The 15,274-nt window shown below is 46.1% G+C and overlaps 1 protein-coding gene across 2 annotated transcripts in view; it reads left to right on the top strand.

The window, feature by feature from the left end:
• Positions 1-424: 424 nt before the first annotated feature.
• Positions 425-15,274, top strand: part of AMPH (amphiphysin) — a 157,613-nt gene continuing 142,763 nt past the window's right edge. The window contains exon 1 of one of the 2 annotated variants that reach the window (XM_038768068.1): positions 425-685. In XM_038768068.1, the coding sequence (XP_038623996.1) occupies positions 617-685 (69 nt within the window). In that variant the 5' untranslated portion in view covers positions 425-616. The remainder of the gene's footprint in view (positions 686-15,274) is intronic. The other variant, XM_038768066.1, reaches the window with a different exon arrangement.

The raw sequence follows: 15,274 nt of genomic DNA, 5'->3' as shown, positions 1-15,274 counted from the left end.
ACTTCTCTGGGCCTCACTTACCTCATCTGTAAAATGGGAATTGAGACTTTGAGCCCCACGTGTGACAGGGACTGCATCCAACCCGATCTGCTTGTATCCACCCCCGTGTTTAGTACAGTGCCTGATGCATAGTACGCACTTAACAAATACCATAGTTAGTATGATTATTATGAGAAGGTGCTCAGTTCAGGTGCTCCGTAACTATAGCTCGGGATGTGGGGAATTGTGTAATAGGTTTCTCCATCGGACATTCACATCTGTCTCTCCGCCTCTGCCTTTTTCTCTCTCGGTCTCTCTGTCCTCTTCCCTTCCTCCCTCTTGCAACTGTTCCTCTCTCCTTCCCTCCTCCACTTCCCTATCCTCCCTCCTCCCTTCCTCTTTCCTATCCTCCCTCCATCCCTCCCGCTATCTCTCCCTGTGCGAGCCTGTCTCTGTGGGGACTTGGCCATCTCCTGGCTGTCTCTTTAAGCTCCCAGCTCTCTCTGCCTCCCTCCCTCTGCTGGTCCCTTTCCCTTCCCCCTGCTTCGGCTGCTTCTCTCCTTGTCGCCTGCAGCTGCTGGGCTCTGCCTGCTTGCCTGCCTCCTCTCTCCCAGCCTCCCTGGACCAGCCAGCAGCCATGGCCGACATCAAGACGGGCGTCTTCGCCAAAAATGTCCAGAAGCGGCTGAACCGGGCCCAGGAGAAGGTCAGGAGGATGGGGGAGGTCGGAAAGGGCCGCTGGATGGGATCTCTGGGTTGGGATGCTCCCATCCTCCAACCTGACGGGGGGCCACGCGGGAGGAAGGGCTGGGAGAGGGAGGGAGAGGATCAGTTGGCCTTGGGGGAGCTGAGATCTGAGCCCCCAGATGATTTGGGAGGTAGCAGAAGCAGCAGCAGCTCTGCACAGCCTAGCCCAGAGCCCCCCACCTGCAGCGGGGAGGGTTGTGGGCATCCCTTGCAGAGCTCGGGGAGGGGGTGGGACTCAGGGGTTCTGCTGTTGCAGTTGCATTTGCTTCCCTCTATCCCTCAGCGGGGATCCGGGCATCCCTCCATCCATCCAAGCCTCCATCCCTGCATCCCTCAATCCATCCCCCCATCTATCCAACCGTCCAGCTGCGCTGGTCCTGGGCTGCAGAGAGAATGGATCCCTGGTGGGACTGCAGACCCCCGGCCCTCAGGGGGGGTCGAGATGGGGCTGGGGGCGGAGAAGCATCTCCCCCCTCCCTGTTGACTAAGTGGGGAAGAGGGCATTTGGTGCGGGGAGAGTCCAAGCCAAGGAAGACGATCTGGCAAGTCTGAGGGACCCCAGATGGGATGGGGTTTCATCCTTCCCTGAAAGGGCAGGGGTCAGGAACTCCTCCTCTGCACGGGGCAGTGGGACCGACCGAACGGTCCCTTTCTCTACCCCTTCCTTCCTCATCAAAGGGGTGAAAGCAATAGAGTTTCGTTTTCCAGAGGGAAGAGGAAATTCCAACCAGCGTCCTTGCCCTACCGGCAAGGGCCCGGTTGGAGAAATCCCAGAACGGGCCACAAAATGCAGGATGCTGCCCAGTGACCCCGAGGACAATTTGGGTCTGCTTCATTTGTGTCGTAGGAAGGTCACTAACCAGTGGTGGATGGGCAGTGCTCGTGCTTGTGAAATCGATCACCCTCTGTGGAGTGACTGTGGCCGGGGAGCTGGGGAATTATGCCTGATTTGCCACCTACTGTTTTCACCCCGTGTTTGAGCTGCAGGGAGATTGAGTTTCCCCGTAGGGTAGAAAGGGTCCATCTGCTCTGCTGGTATTCCCGGTTGGGCCCAGTTTCCACCACCCTTAAGTCAAGGCACCAGGTGAATATAGAGCCAGTGTTAATGAAAAACTCCTTCGTCTGTTTTGTGATGATCTGCTCCCGAGGATAAATGTTCTGCTGTTCTGTCCCCTCCTCCACCTACCAGCCCAGTAAGAGGATTGACTGTCTTTTAATATCCATCCAAGCTCATCTTGAACTAAAGCAAACCATCTCATAGCATGTACTTCCCAGCTGACGGAATTACTCCCAGGAATTTCGGTAACTCCTCTGACCTGACTTTGGTGACCAGGGCGCATTTTGGGTTGATGACTGATGCTACTTCTTTTTATTTCTTCCTTAGAGGTGCCGTAGGTACATCAACCATAGATCAGTATTGTTTATCCTAATTAAGGTCAAGTTCCCTGCAGAAAATTCCAATGCCCTTGCTGATTGTCATGGGATCTCTTCTTCTTATTTCTCATTGATTAGTTAAAATAATAATGGTAGTAATATTAATAATAGCGCTCTTTGTTAAATATTTACTATAATAATAATGTTGGTATTTGTTAAGCACTTAGTATGTGCCAAGCACTGTTCTAAGCACTGGGAAGGATACAAGATAATCAGGTTGTCCCACGTGGGACTTACAGTCTTCATCCCCATTTTCCAGATGAGGGAACTGTGGCACAGAGAAGTTAAGTGACTTGCCCAAAGTCACACAGCTGACACGTGAGGGAGCCAGAATTAGAGCTCACGGCCTCTGACTCCCAAGTCTGTGCTCTTATCACTAAGCCATGCCGCTTCTCTATATGCCATGACCTGTCCTGGGCAGTTGGGTAGATACAAGATAACCAAGATGGATGTAGCCTCTGTCCCACATGGGGCTCCCTGCTTAAGAAGGAAGGAGAAGCAGTATTTAATCCCCATTTTCCAGGTGATGAAACTGAGGCACAGACAGGTTCAGAGTCTTGCTCAAGGTCTCAGAAGAGAGCAAGTGACAGAGCCGGGATTAGAACCCAGATCAGTGCTTCAAGGTGTTGGCATTAACTGGCTTTGGATCAATCGGGGAGAGAAAAATTCAGTGTCTAGTCACTAGAGCCGTAGCTTCATGCGTGGTCCTAGGTTGGGCTGTGGAAGAGAGGTATACAAGCAGGGATCTGGGGAGGGGGCAGGAAGCCAGAAGCCTTAAGAAGTCCCATCCATTCCACATATTTCTGGGCTTCTCCTGGCCCCATTTAGCATTTGCTGCGCAAAATGTCTTTCTAAAGGCCCTGAGGAACCAATCAATCTATCGAGCACATTGGTTTAGCACTTACTGTGTGCAGAGCACTGTATTAAACACTTGGGAGAGTACACTGTAACCAAGTTGGTAGACGTGTTCCCTGCCCACAGGGAGCTTACAGTCTAGACGGGGAGACAGGCATTACTATAATTAAAATCAATTATAGATATGGACATACATGCTGTGGGGCAGAGAGAGAGATGAATAAAGAGTTCAAATCCAAGTGCCAGGGCGAAGCAGAAGGGAATGGGAGAAGAAGAAATGAGGGCTTAGTCAGGGAAGACCTCTTGGAGATGTGCCTTCAATACGGCTTTAAGGCGGGGGGGAGAAGCTCTCGAGTGGAGGTGTTTTTGTTTTGCTTAGTTTGTTTGGTTTTTAATAGTATTTGTTAAGCACGTACTACGTGCCAGACACTGTTCTAAGGTGATTGCAGGGGTTGTGTTTGGCAAACTGTCAGGAAGATGTCCCATCCAGAGAAGCAGTTTAACAAGCTCTGCAGGAAAAGAAAACTCTGGAACAGAGCAGCTGAAGAAGCCAGAGTACTGGGCATTTCTTGTGACACCAGCTTGATTTTTGTCCCCTTGGAAAGAGCATCCTGTGGTAGCCTCTGCCACTTCTCTTGACCTAGCCGTAGCCTGCATGCAGATAAAATCCCTAATGAGCCTCACTGGGGAAGAAGCAGGCCAGAGGGCCGTCAGTGCTGGGTATTTCTGCGTGTTTCTGCATTTGAGGATATGGTGTGAGAGAGGAGAAAGGGACCTTCCTGTGAGTTTCTTGTTTGTGGGAAAGTCAGAGCCGCTAGACTATAAACTCATTGTAGGCAGGGAACATTGTGGAGAAGCAGTGTGGCCTAGTGGGCCTGGAAGTCAGAAGAACCTGGGTTCTAATCCCGGCTCTGCCACGAGTCTGCTGTGTGACCTTGAGCAAGTCACTTCACTTCTCTGGGCCCGGAACCTCATCTCTACGAGCCTCACGTGAGATGTGGACTGTATCCAACCTGATTATCTTGTATCTGCCCCTGTGCTATTATAGTGCCTGGCATATAGTAAGCTTAACAAACACCACTAAAAAACCAAAAACAAACAAACAAAAATGAAATGTGTCTACCAACTCCGTTATATTGTACTCTTCCAAGCATCCCAAGCGCTTAGTACAGTGCTCTGCATGTGTCAGTGCTCAGTAAATACGGTTGATCCGATTGATTCCCCTCTAGGCTGTCCTTTGCACACAAACCAGTGTTCTCTTTTTTCTCTCTTGTGAGTTTTTAATTTACCCCCCACCCGCTGGGTTGGCTGCTGTTACCTAATGCAGTCCAGCTCCTGACTCAATCCTCTGTCCTACCCCTACGGAGGCCTGGGAAGTGAAGGCTGGATGACTTCTGGAAGTTCAGGATTCAGACCATCCCGGCAAGGAGAGGGGCAGCTAGGGCCTAGGAGTGTGGGAGTGGAGACAGAGATGGGAAAGGAGTCCTGTGGGGAGATAAATCCAAACCCTGGGAGTATCAGTGGTGGGGGTCTGGTCCTGGGGTGGAACCAGGAGAGGGGAAAGACAATGTGAAGAGCAGGAATAATAACTGGTATTTAATAATAATAATAATATAATAATGGCATTTATTAAGCGCTTACTATGTGCAAGGCACTGTATTTATGTGCCAGGCACTGTACTAAGCACTGGGGTGGATACAAGCAAATCGGATTGGACACAGTCCCTGTCCCATGTGGGGCTCACAGTCTCAATCCTCATTTTCCAGATGAGGCAATTGAAGCACAGAGAAATAAAGTTACTCATCCAAGGTCACACAGCAGACCAGTAGAGGAGAGGGATTGGAACCCAACTCTCCCCTCCTCCAAAGCACCCCTAAAGTAGCCCATTTACTCCAAAACAGCTTCCCCTATTAATTCCAGAATGCCCATTCCTTATCACGAATCCAACAGTCTCCCTCAGCACTTATTCATTCATTCAATCGCATTTATTGAGTGCTTACTGTGTGCAGAGCACTGTACTAAGCGCTTGGGAAGTACAAGTTGGCAACATATAGAGACAGTCCCTACCCAACAGCAGGCTCACAGTCTAGAAGGGGGAGACAGACAACAAAACAAAACATATTAGCAAAATAAAATAAATAGAATAGTAAATATGTAAAAGTAAAATAGAGTAATAAATACACATATGTACATATGTATAATAAATCTCTTTATTCAGTGATGTACACATGATAAGCTCCTTTCAGGCAGAGAATGTGTCTACCAACACTATTATATCGTACTCTCCCAAGCACTTAGTACAGCTCTCTGCACACAGTAAGTGCTCAATAAATACTACTCAGTGAATCTACCCCAGCACTTAGTACAGTACCCAACACATAAGAAGTGTTTAACTACCATTACAGAAAAAAAAAAAAAACAAAAACCTTTAAAACCCATCTTGATCTAGCCCCCTTTTAATTCCACCCTCTCCAATCCACCACCCCCTGAGGTGGTACAGAGAAGCAGCGTGGCTCAATGGAAAGAGCCCGGGCTTTGGAGTCAGAGGTCATGGGTTCAAATCCCGGCTCTCGCAATTGTCAGCTGTGTGACTTTGGGCAAGTCACTTAACTTCTCTGGGCCTCAGTTCCCTCATCTGTAAAATGGGGATTAAGACTGTGAGCCCCCCGTGGGACAACCTGATCACCTTGTAACCTCCCCAGCGCTTAGAACAGTGCTTTGCACATAGTAAGCGCTTAATAAATGCCATCATTATTATTACTATGAAAATCTGCTCCCTCTGTTCATTAAGGATGACAGGACTCTCTTCATTCACATGCACTTTTTTCAAACTACCTGCCGGGAGGGAATCAGCCCCGCTCTCGATGAAAACAATCCCAACAGCCACCGAGCATCACCGCTGGGGATAATCAGTCAATCGTATTTATTGAGTGCTTAATGCATGCAGAACACGGTACTAGGCGCTTAGGAGAGTACAATACAACAATAAACAGACCCATTCCCTACCCACAATGAGGAAATAGAAATGTACTTCTATTTATCTGTTTTGATGGTATTGACAACTGTCTGCTTGCTTTGTTTTGTTGTCTGTCTCCCCCTTCTAGACTGTGAGCCTGTTATTGTCTCTGTTGCCAGATTGTACTTTCCAAGCGCTTAGTACAGTGCTCTGCACACAGTAAGCGCTCAATAAATACGATTGAATGAATGAATCCTCATTAAAGGTGGTAGCTCTGTCCCCCCTCCCCTGTTTGAAATGAGCACCTGCATTCCTCCTTCCCCGGGGGTTGTGTGTTTGTGGGCAAGAGCCCAGCCGCCTAGAAGCCCGGCAGACGAATGCATCATGAAGTCCATCCTGCAATAGGTCATCTGCCTCTAACCCCTTCCTCTCACCCTTCTAATAATAATAATAATAATAATAATGATGGTATTCGTTAAGTGCTTACTATGTGCCGAACACTGTTCTAATAATAATGATGACATTTGTTAAGCGCTTACTATGTGCAAAGCACTGTTCTAAGCACTTGGGGGGAATACAAGGTGATCAGGTTGTCCCACGGGGGGCTCACAGTCTTCATCCCCATTTTACAGATGAGGTAACTGAGGCTCAGAGAAGTTAAGTGGCTTGCCCAAGGTCACACAGCAGACATGTGGCAGAGTCAGGATTCGAACCCATGACCTCTGACTCCCAAGCCCGGGCTCTTTCCACTGAGCCACGCTGCTTCTCTGTTCTAAGCACCTTCTACCTGCCTGTGACTCTTTCCCCCTTCAATTCTGCCAGACCACACCGTCTCCACCTCCTAAATCCTCCTGAAATCTCACTTACTCCAAGATTCCTTCCCTGATTAAGTTCTACCATCCCAAGCTCTGCCTTCTCGGGTCACCTCCATACAACTTTTATTTGCTTTTTTAAAAATTTGAACATGTGCAGGACATACTACATGCCAGGCACTGTTGGAAGCTCGGGGGTAGATAATAAGATAATCAGGTTGGACACAGTCCCCCTGTGCTACATGGGGCTCACAGTCTTAAGTAGGAGGGAGGAGGTAACTGAGGCACCATTTTACAGATGAGGTAACTGAGGCTCAGAGAAGCGAAGTGAGTTACCTGAAGTCACACAGTAGGCAGGTATAATAATAATAATAATAATAATAATAATAATGGCATTTATTAAGCACTTATGTGCAAAGCACTGTTCTAAGCGCTGGGGAGGTTTTAAGGTGATCAGGTTGTCCCATGGGGGGCTCACAGTCTTAATCCCCATTTCACAGATGAGGTAACTGAGGCACAGAGAAGTGAAGTGATTTACCTGAAGTCACACAGTAGGCAGGTATAATAATAATAATAATAATAATGGCATTTATTAAGCACTTATTATGTGCAAAGCACTGTTCTAAGAGCTGGGGAGGTTATAAGGTGATCAGGTTGTCCCATGGGCGGCTCACAGTCTTAATCCCCATTTTACAGATGAGGTAACTGAGGCACAGAGAAGCGAAGTGATTTACCTGAAGTCACACAGTAGGCAGGTACAATAATAATAATAATGGCATTTATTAAGCAGTTATGTGCAAAGCACTGTTCTAAGCGCTGGGGAGGTTATAAGGTGATGAGGTTGTCCCATGGGGGGCTCACAGTCTTAATCCCCATTTCACAGATGAGGTAACTGAGGCACAGAGAAGCGAAGTGATTTACCTGAAGTCACACAGTAGGCAGGTACAATAATAATAATAATGGCATTTATTAAGCACTTAGTATGTGCAAAGCACTGTTCTAAGCACTGGGGAGGTTATAAGGTGATGAGGTTGTCCCATGGGGGGCTCACAGTCTTAATCCCCATTTCACAGATGAAGTAACTGAGGCACAGAGAAGCGAAGTGAGTTACCTGAAGTCACACAGTAGGCAGGTACAATAATAATAATAATGGCATTTATTAAGCAGTTATTATGTGCAAAGCACACTTCTAAGCGCTGGGGAGGTTATAAGGTGATCAGGTTGTCCCACAGGGGGCTCACAGTCTTAATCCCCATTTTACAGATGAGGTAAGTGAGGCACAGAGAAGTTAAGTGACTTGCCCAAAGTCACACAGCTGACAATCGGCGGAGCCGGGATTTGATGGAGTTGGGAGTAAAATTCGGGTCTTCTGCCAGGACTAGACTTTTTCCACCGTGTTTACTCACCTACCCTTACTAATTAGCCATATTCCTAATTTACCTTATTCACTGATCTATTCATCCTCTCTACCTTTACTGTAACCAGTGGGAACATTTTGTGAATAGCGTGTATCTGTGCTCCTGGAGGGCAAGGGCCCTGGATGTCTCTTACTCCGGTTGTATTTTTCCAAATGCTCAGTAAAGTGCTCAACACACAGTGGGTGCGCAATAAATGCTATTTATGAATTTGATGAATTGGTTTTTTTTTAATGGTATTTGAAAACACTTACTATGTGCCAAGCCCTGTACAAAGAGCCGGGGTAGATTCAAGCTAATCAAGTTGGACACAGTCCAGGGCGTTTTTAAATCACTCCAAAGCAGGTAAACCAGATTTGGTTTTTCTATTAATCTGGACCAAGAAGAAAAAGCTGAACCTCTTAGTCGTGCAAACAGCTCTTGGCATCAGCGTGGCCTATTGGAAACAGCACAGGCCTGTGAGTCTGAGGACCTGGGTTCTAATCCCGGGCTCTGCCGCCTACCTGCTGTGTGACCTTGGCAAGTCACTTTACTTCTCTATGCCTCAGTTACCTCATCTGTATAATGGGGATTAAATCCTACTCTCTCCTACTTAGAAGGTGAGTTTCTAATGGGACAGGGACTGTATCCAACCTGATAGTCTTGTTATCTACCCCAGCGTATAGTACAGTATTCGGCATATGGTAAGCACTTAAAAATTGTGGAAAGCACTATACTAAGGTCTTGGAGGAGTACAGTATAACAGGCACATTTCCCCCCCACCCCACAGCACCTGTATATATGTTTGTACAGATTTATTATTCTGTTTATTTTACCTGTACATACTTACTATTCTATTTATTTTGTTAATGATGTGCATTTGGCTTTAATTCTATTTGTTCTGATGACTTGACACCAGTCCACACATTCTGTTCTGTTGTCTGTCTCCCCCTTCTAGACTGTGAGCCCGTTGTTGGGTAGGGACCGTTCCTATATGTTGCCAACTTGTACTTCCCAAGCGTTTAGTACAGTGCTCTGCACACAGTAAGTGCCCTTGGGGAGGAAGGAAGGTGAAAGGGTCACTGGTGCCGTGGTGTAATGGTTAGCACCCTGGCCTGGAATCCAGCGATCCAAGTTTATGTATCAGTGGGACCTAGATTTTTGTTATTTATTTATTTATTTGTACATATTTATTCTATTTATTTTATTTTGTTAATATGTTTTGTTTTGTTCTCTGTCTCCCCCTTCTAGACTGTGAGCCCACTGTTGGGTAGGGACTGGCTTTATGTGTTGCCAACTTGTACTTCCCAAGCGCTTAGTACAGTGCTCTGCACACAGTAAGCGCTCAATAAATACGATTGAATGAATGAATGAATAAATACGATTGAATGAATGAATGCCCGCAACAAGCTTACATTCTAGAGGAAGATTGGTACACTGATTATTCTTATTATTATGCACTGAAGTCTGGGGTCTCCTTATCAATCAATCACCCATTCAGTGGTATTTTTTGAGTACTATCCTGAGCACTTCCCTTAGTCTGGCCCATCCTGAAGGATCTCAGAAGATCTCCCCCTCCAAACTGTAATAGTACTAATAATAACGATGGTATTTGTTCAAGTGCTTAGTTTGTGCCAGCACTGTTCTAAGCACAGGGGTAGATACAGGGTAATCAGGTTGTCCCAGGTGGGGCTCACAGTCTTCATCCCCATTTTACAGATGAGGTAACTGAGGCACAGAGAAGTCGAGTGACTTGCCCAAAGTCACACAGCTGACAAGTGGCGGAGCCGGGATTAGAACCCTCGACCTCTGACTCCCAAGCCCGGGCTCTTTCCACTAAGACATGCTGCTGTAAACTCGTTATGGACAGGGAATGTGTCCACTAATTATTTTGAATTGTACTCTCCTAAATGCTCAGCACAGTGCTCCACACACAGTAAGTCCTTAATAAATACCATTTATTGGTTGACTGATTGATTTTACAAGCCTATGTTCAGATCTAGTCCCAAAAATCACATTAATCTCCCAACAACTGTGAGCAGGACCCAGCAGCAGTTGGATCGTGGTCATTCATTCATTCATTCAGTTGTATTTATTGAGCACTTACTGTGTGCAGAGTACTGTACTAAGCGCTTGGGAAGTCCAAGTAACCAGCCCCCTCTAGACTTTAAGCCCATTGCGGGCAGGGAAGATGTCTATTTATTGTTATTTTGTCGTCTCCCAAACTCTTAGTACAGTGCTCTGCACACGGTAAGTGCTTAATAAATACGATTGACTGACTGACTTACTGACTGAAGCCAATCCTCTCTGCAGCCTTGAAAACGCAGGAGAGACTTGGACATCTAGAATTCCTTAAGTGGGAACTAGATTCTTAACACCAGGGCCCAGATCATCAGTCGTATTTATTGAGCGCTTACTGTGTGCAGAGCACTGTACTAAGCGCTTGGGAAGTACAAATTGGCAACATATAGAGACAGTCCCTACCCAACAGTGGGCTCACAGTCTAAAAGATCTTGCACAGAGAATCGTCTAGGGATGAGGACCTCGGTGGAATTTATATTTTACCCAATAACTCACTTTCCGAAGCACCAGGGTCTTGAATCCCTGCGGTTGGGCACGTTGTCAGGCCGACACCAACTCTAAGTCACCAATCCTCCCTTCCCTTGTCCTGGCTGCAGGCTCATCTTTTTTTTATGGTATTTATTAAGCGCTTATTATGTGAGAAGCAGCGTTTCCCAGTGGAAAGAGCCCGGGCTTGGGAGTCAAAGGTCATGGGATCAAATCCCGGCTCTGCCAATTGTCAGCTGTGTGACTTTGGGCAAGTCACTCAACTTCTCTGGGCCTCAGTTACCTCATCTGTAAAATGAGGATTAGGACTGTGAGCCCCCCGTGGGACAACCTGATCACCTTGTAACCTCCCCAGCGCTTAGAACAGTGCTTTGCACATAGTAAGTGCTTAGTAAATGCCACCACCATCATCATCATCATCATTTGCCACATTCTGTACTAAGCACTGGGGTAGATACAAGCTAATCAGGTTAGACACAGTCCATGTCCCACCTGAAACTCACAGTCTTAATCCCCATTTTACAACCGAAGCACGGAGAAGTGAAGTGACTTGCCCTAGGTCACCCAACAGACAAGAGGCAGAGCTGAATTAGAAGTGTTTAGTACAGTGCAAGCACTTAGTACAGTGCTCTGCACACAGTAAGCGCTCAGTAAATACAATTTAATGAACTCACAGGGAAACTTTCTAATGAATAAATTGGAGGACTTCCATTAATGCCTTCAGGCCTGCAAAGCCCTAATGGCTTCAATATTTCTCATCTTCATGTGTAAGTGCTCAGACAGTGTTCTGCCCACAGTAAGCGCTCAATAAATACCCAATAAATACTAATCAATTCATCAAGGGTATTTATTGAGTGCTTGGTATGTGCAGAGCACTGTACCAATTGTCAGCTGTGTGACTTTGGGCAAGTCACTTCACTTTTCTGGGCCTCAGTTCCCTCATCTGTAAAATGGGGATTAAGATTGTGAGCCCCACATGGGACAACCTGATCATCTTGTATCCCCCCAGCGCTTAGAACAGTGCTTTGCACATAGTAAGAGCTGAACAAATACCATTATTATTATTATTATTACTAAGTGCTTGAGAGAATACAACAGAATGAGCACACATGCCCATCATTTGATTGATTGATAGTAGTATCATCTTTGAAAATGAGTGGTGATTGGGAGTCAGAGGTCATGGGTTCTAATCCCGGCTCCACCACTTGTCAGCTGTGTGACTTTGGGCTAGTCACCTCTTCTTTGTGCCTCAGTTCCCTCATCGGTAAAATGGGGATTAACACTGTGAGCCCCACATGGGACAACCTGATTACCCTGTATCTACCCCGGAGCTTAGAACAGTGCTTGGCACATAGTAAGCGCTTAACAAATACCATCATTATCATTAGTTGTATGTCTACATGTATATACCCACTCACGTATTTATATATGTGTGTATATATTCATACCGAAGTATCATTTCAACCAAATCTGTCTGAGATTCCAGGTTTAGGAGAGTCCTGGGAATGCAGTAATACAAACTCAGGGTTTCAGAAAAGAGACTGGCATAGCTAAAGTCCTTCATTCATAGCCTCCTGCACTGATCATTGCTACCCACACTTGAATAAGCCATATCGGAACCAATGAAGGCCAAGATAAAAATGAAATTCAGTGAAAACGGGCAAATTCATTATCATAAGAATTTCCAGGGAAATCGGATTTTATTAGATAATGTACTTGCCCCAGGGAAGTCTTTCTCTCTCAGAAAGAAGCATTTTCTACGGCTGACAGTAAAAAATTTCCAAAAGCAAACAGCGGCTCATCTGCCCTGCCAGAGGAAGAGAAGACCAGCATCAATTCTTCTCCAGGGCTTCCCATGGTAACCAGGTTCTCCCCTTTGTTCACTTGAAATGGTGGTGGACTCTAGACTTATTGTGGAATTTTTACGCTCTTATTACGTGCCAGGCACTGCATTGTGCACTGGGGTGAAATATAAGCAAATCCCCATTTTACAGATGAGGGAATTGAGGCCCAGAGAAGTGAAGTGACTTGCCCACGATCACATAGCAGACAACTGGCGGAGCCGGAATTAGAACCCAGGTCCTTCTGACTCCCAGGGTCATATTCTATCCAGTAGGCCATTCTGCTTCTCTAAGCTGCTGCTCGTGACTTGCATCACAGAATTGGAATGGGTGATTTATAGACCGTGGGCCCGTTGTTGGGTAGGGATTGTCTCTATCTGTTGCCGGATTGTACTTTCCAAGCGCTTAGTACAGTGCTCTGCACACAGTAAGTGCTCAATAAATGCGATTGAATGAATGAATGATTTGACCATAAAGTCATTGTTTGCTTAGAGCCTGCCCTTCTCCCACCAAGGACCTTAGTATCTTACCAACTCTATTGTATTTTTCTATTGTCCTCATCCAAGCATATAGTACAGTGTTCTGCACATAGTAAGGGCTCAATAAATATCATTGATTGATTGAAGGATTGAAAAAGAAATACAGAATCTTATTTTCAAAGATACTAGGGCTAACTGTCGGTTAACTAAGAATTAATGGAACAGGCCCAGGAGAAAATAGAGTGTGATACATTTAATTGGAAGGAAACCAAGTTAGTGGGTCTCCTGGGAGGAATTTAGGCCACCATCTTTTTGAGGCACCCCAGGGATGAAATCTTGGTTTGACCTAACCCTAGGGTAAAATGTGACCCTCACTGAATTTTTTTTTGTTTCGTTGTGACAGACTGTGCCTGGCTTATAAATACCACACGGACTCTCAGCAAACTCCATTTCGTTGAGGCTTGAAGTCAAAGGCATTTGTTTTGTGTTCAGGCTATTTATAGAGCCGAGTGGCTCGATCTGACCCAATCCCAGAGTTATAGGCGATTTCTTTTTGACCAGATGTTCAGCTGAAGTCTGGGTTTAGTGTCGAAATCCTGGTGGGCGATGGATGTCTTGGAAGAGGGGATCAGCGGTTATTTATGATTCAGAAGGGCAATGTGTTAATTTGTATAATCCTTGTCCAGACCCAGAGATCAATGAAGTGTTAAAAATGTCCCAGTATTTGGTATCTGCCTCTCTCAGGAAGACAACAGCCACTGGCAATAAGGCCAAATTTCCTGTCTATATAGAATGAGAAGCAGTAGCCTAATGAATAAAGCATGGGCCCGGGGGGGCAGGGGACCTGAGTTCTAATCCCGGCTCTGCCACTTGCCTGCTGTGTCACCCTGGAGAAGTCACTTGACTTCTCCGTGCCTCAGTTTCCTCAATTGCAAAATGGGGATTCAATACTTGTTCTCCCTCTTTCTTAAAGTGTGAGCTCCATGTGGGACAGGGACTGTGTCCAGCCTTGTATCTATCCCAGCACCTAGAATAGTGCTTGACACATAGCACTTAACAAATAGCATAAAAAAAGAGTGCCGGTCTGCTGGGCGGTCAACTTGATTGCAACCTATACCCAAGAGAACCCTAACCTCCCACCCAAGTCATGTTTTGCTCCCTTTTCTTCTTCTTCCTGGTGTAACAGGCTCAGGGAAGGCTGAGAAGTAGGTAAAGGTGGTGATTGAGTTAAGTTCTCATTGAACTTCCCCATCATCAGAGAGCAACAGACACTGTGTGAAAATGTTATGTGTTTTGCTTTTTGTTTTCTACTCCCTCCAGCTTCTCTGTGACAGAACTTGGGGCATTGCTGCAAACTGAGAAATAGATTTCCATTTCCCCTTTAGTTTCCTGATTTCTCCCCCTAGCCCCACCTCCACTTTCCCTCCACCCTGGAGCATTTCCTGTTGGGCCCATTCATCTCAACCCTCGGCTGTTCAGGCCGTAAGATGTGCTTTTTATATCTCTTTAATATTTAAAAGATGGATTCCGTTGGGAGCTATCTGTGTTACCAGGTAGAAATAAAGGGAAGAAAGGGGCTTTCATCTTATCTTTAGTAAAGCGATCTGTAAAGAAGAGGATAGTTGATGAAGCCAGTGTTGGCCCTTCTCTGGCTTGGGAGTTGAGACTCATGGTGAAGGGGCTTTAGCCCAGCCTTGATAACAATTTTCCAAAATCATTAGTTTACAAAAATTGGGTTGGCCCTGCTTTCTCTCTCTCTCTTTCTCTCTCCCTTTCTGTCTACCTCTAACTGCCTTTCTCTGCTTTTCTCTGTCACTGTCTCTCTCTGACTATCTTTCTCCCTGACTTTCTCTGCATCTCTCTCTCATCCTTACTGACTTTCTGCCTATCTCTACCTATCTCTCTCTACCTTTCTCTTTCTCTATCTCTCTTTCTGCCCATCTCTCCCTGTATCTCTCTCTCTCTCACTGCTTTTCTGTCTACCTCTACCTCCCTCTGTCTATGTCTTTCTCTCGGTTTCCATCTCTCTCTACCCATATCTCTTTCTCTCTGTCTGTCTCTCTTTCTCTGCATCTTTCTCACTACAATTCTCTCTACCTACCTCTCTCTCTGCCTTTCTGTTTCTCTCTTTCTCTCTTGCTTCCTCTAAGCATTTCTCTCTCTCTCTCTCTCTCTCTCTCTCTCTCTCCTGTTTCTTGACTTGTGCAGT

The sequence above is a fragment of the Tachyglossus aculeatus genome, chromosome 2, assembly GCF_015852505.1.
Source record: "Tachyglossus aculeatus isolate mTacAcu1 chromosome 2, mTacAcu1.pri, whole genome shotgun sequence".
NCBI lineage: Eukaryota > Metazoa > Chordata > Mammalia > Monotremata > Tachyglossidae > Tachyglossus > Tachyglossus aculeatus.
This window is presented reverse-complemented; position numbering and strand designations above follow the sequence as displayed.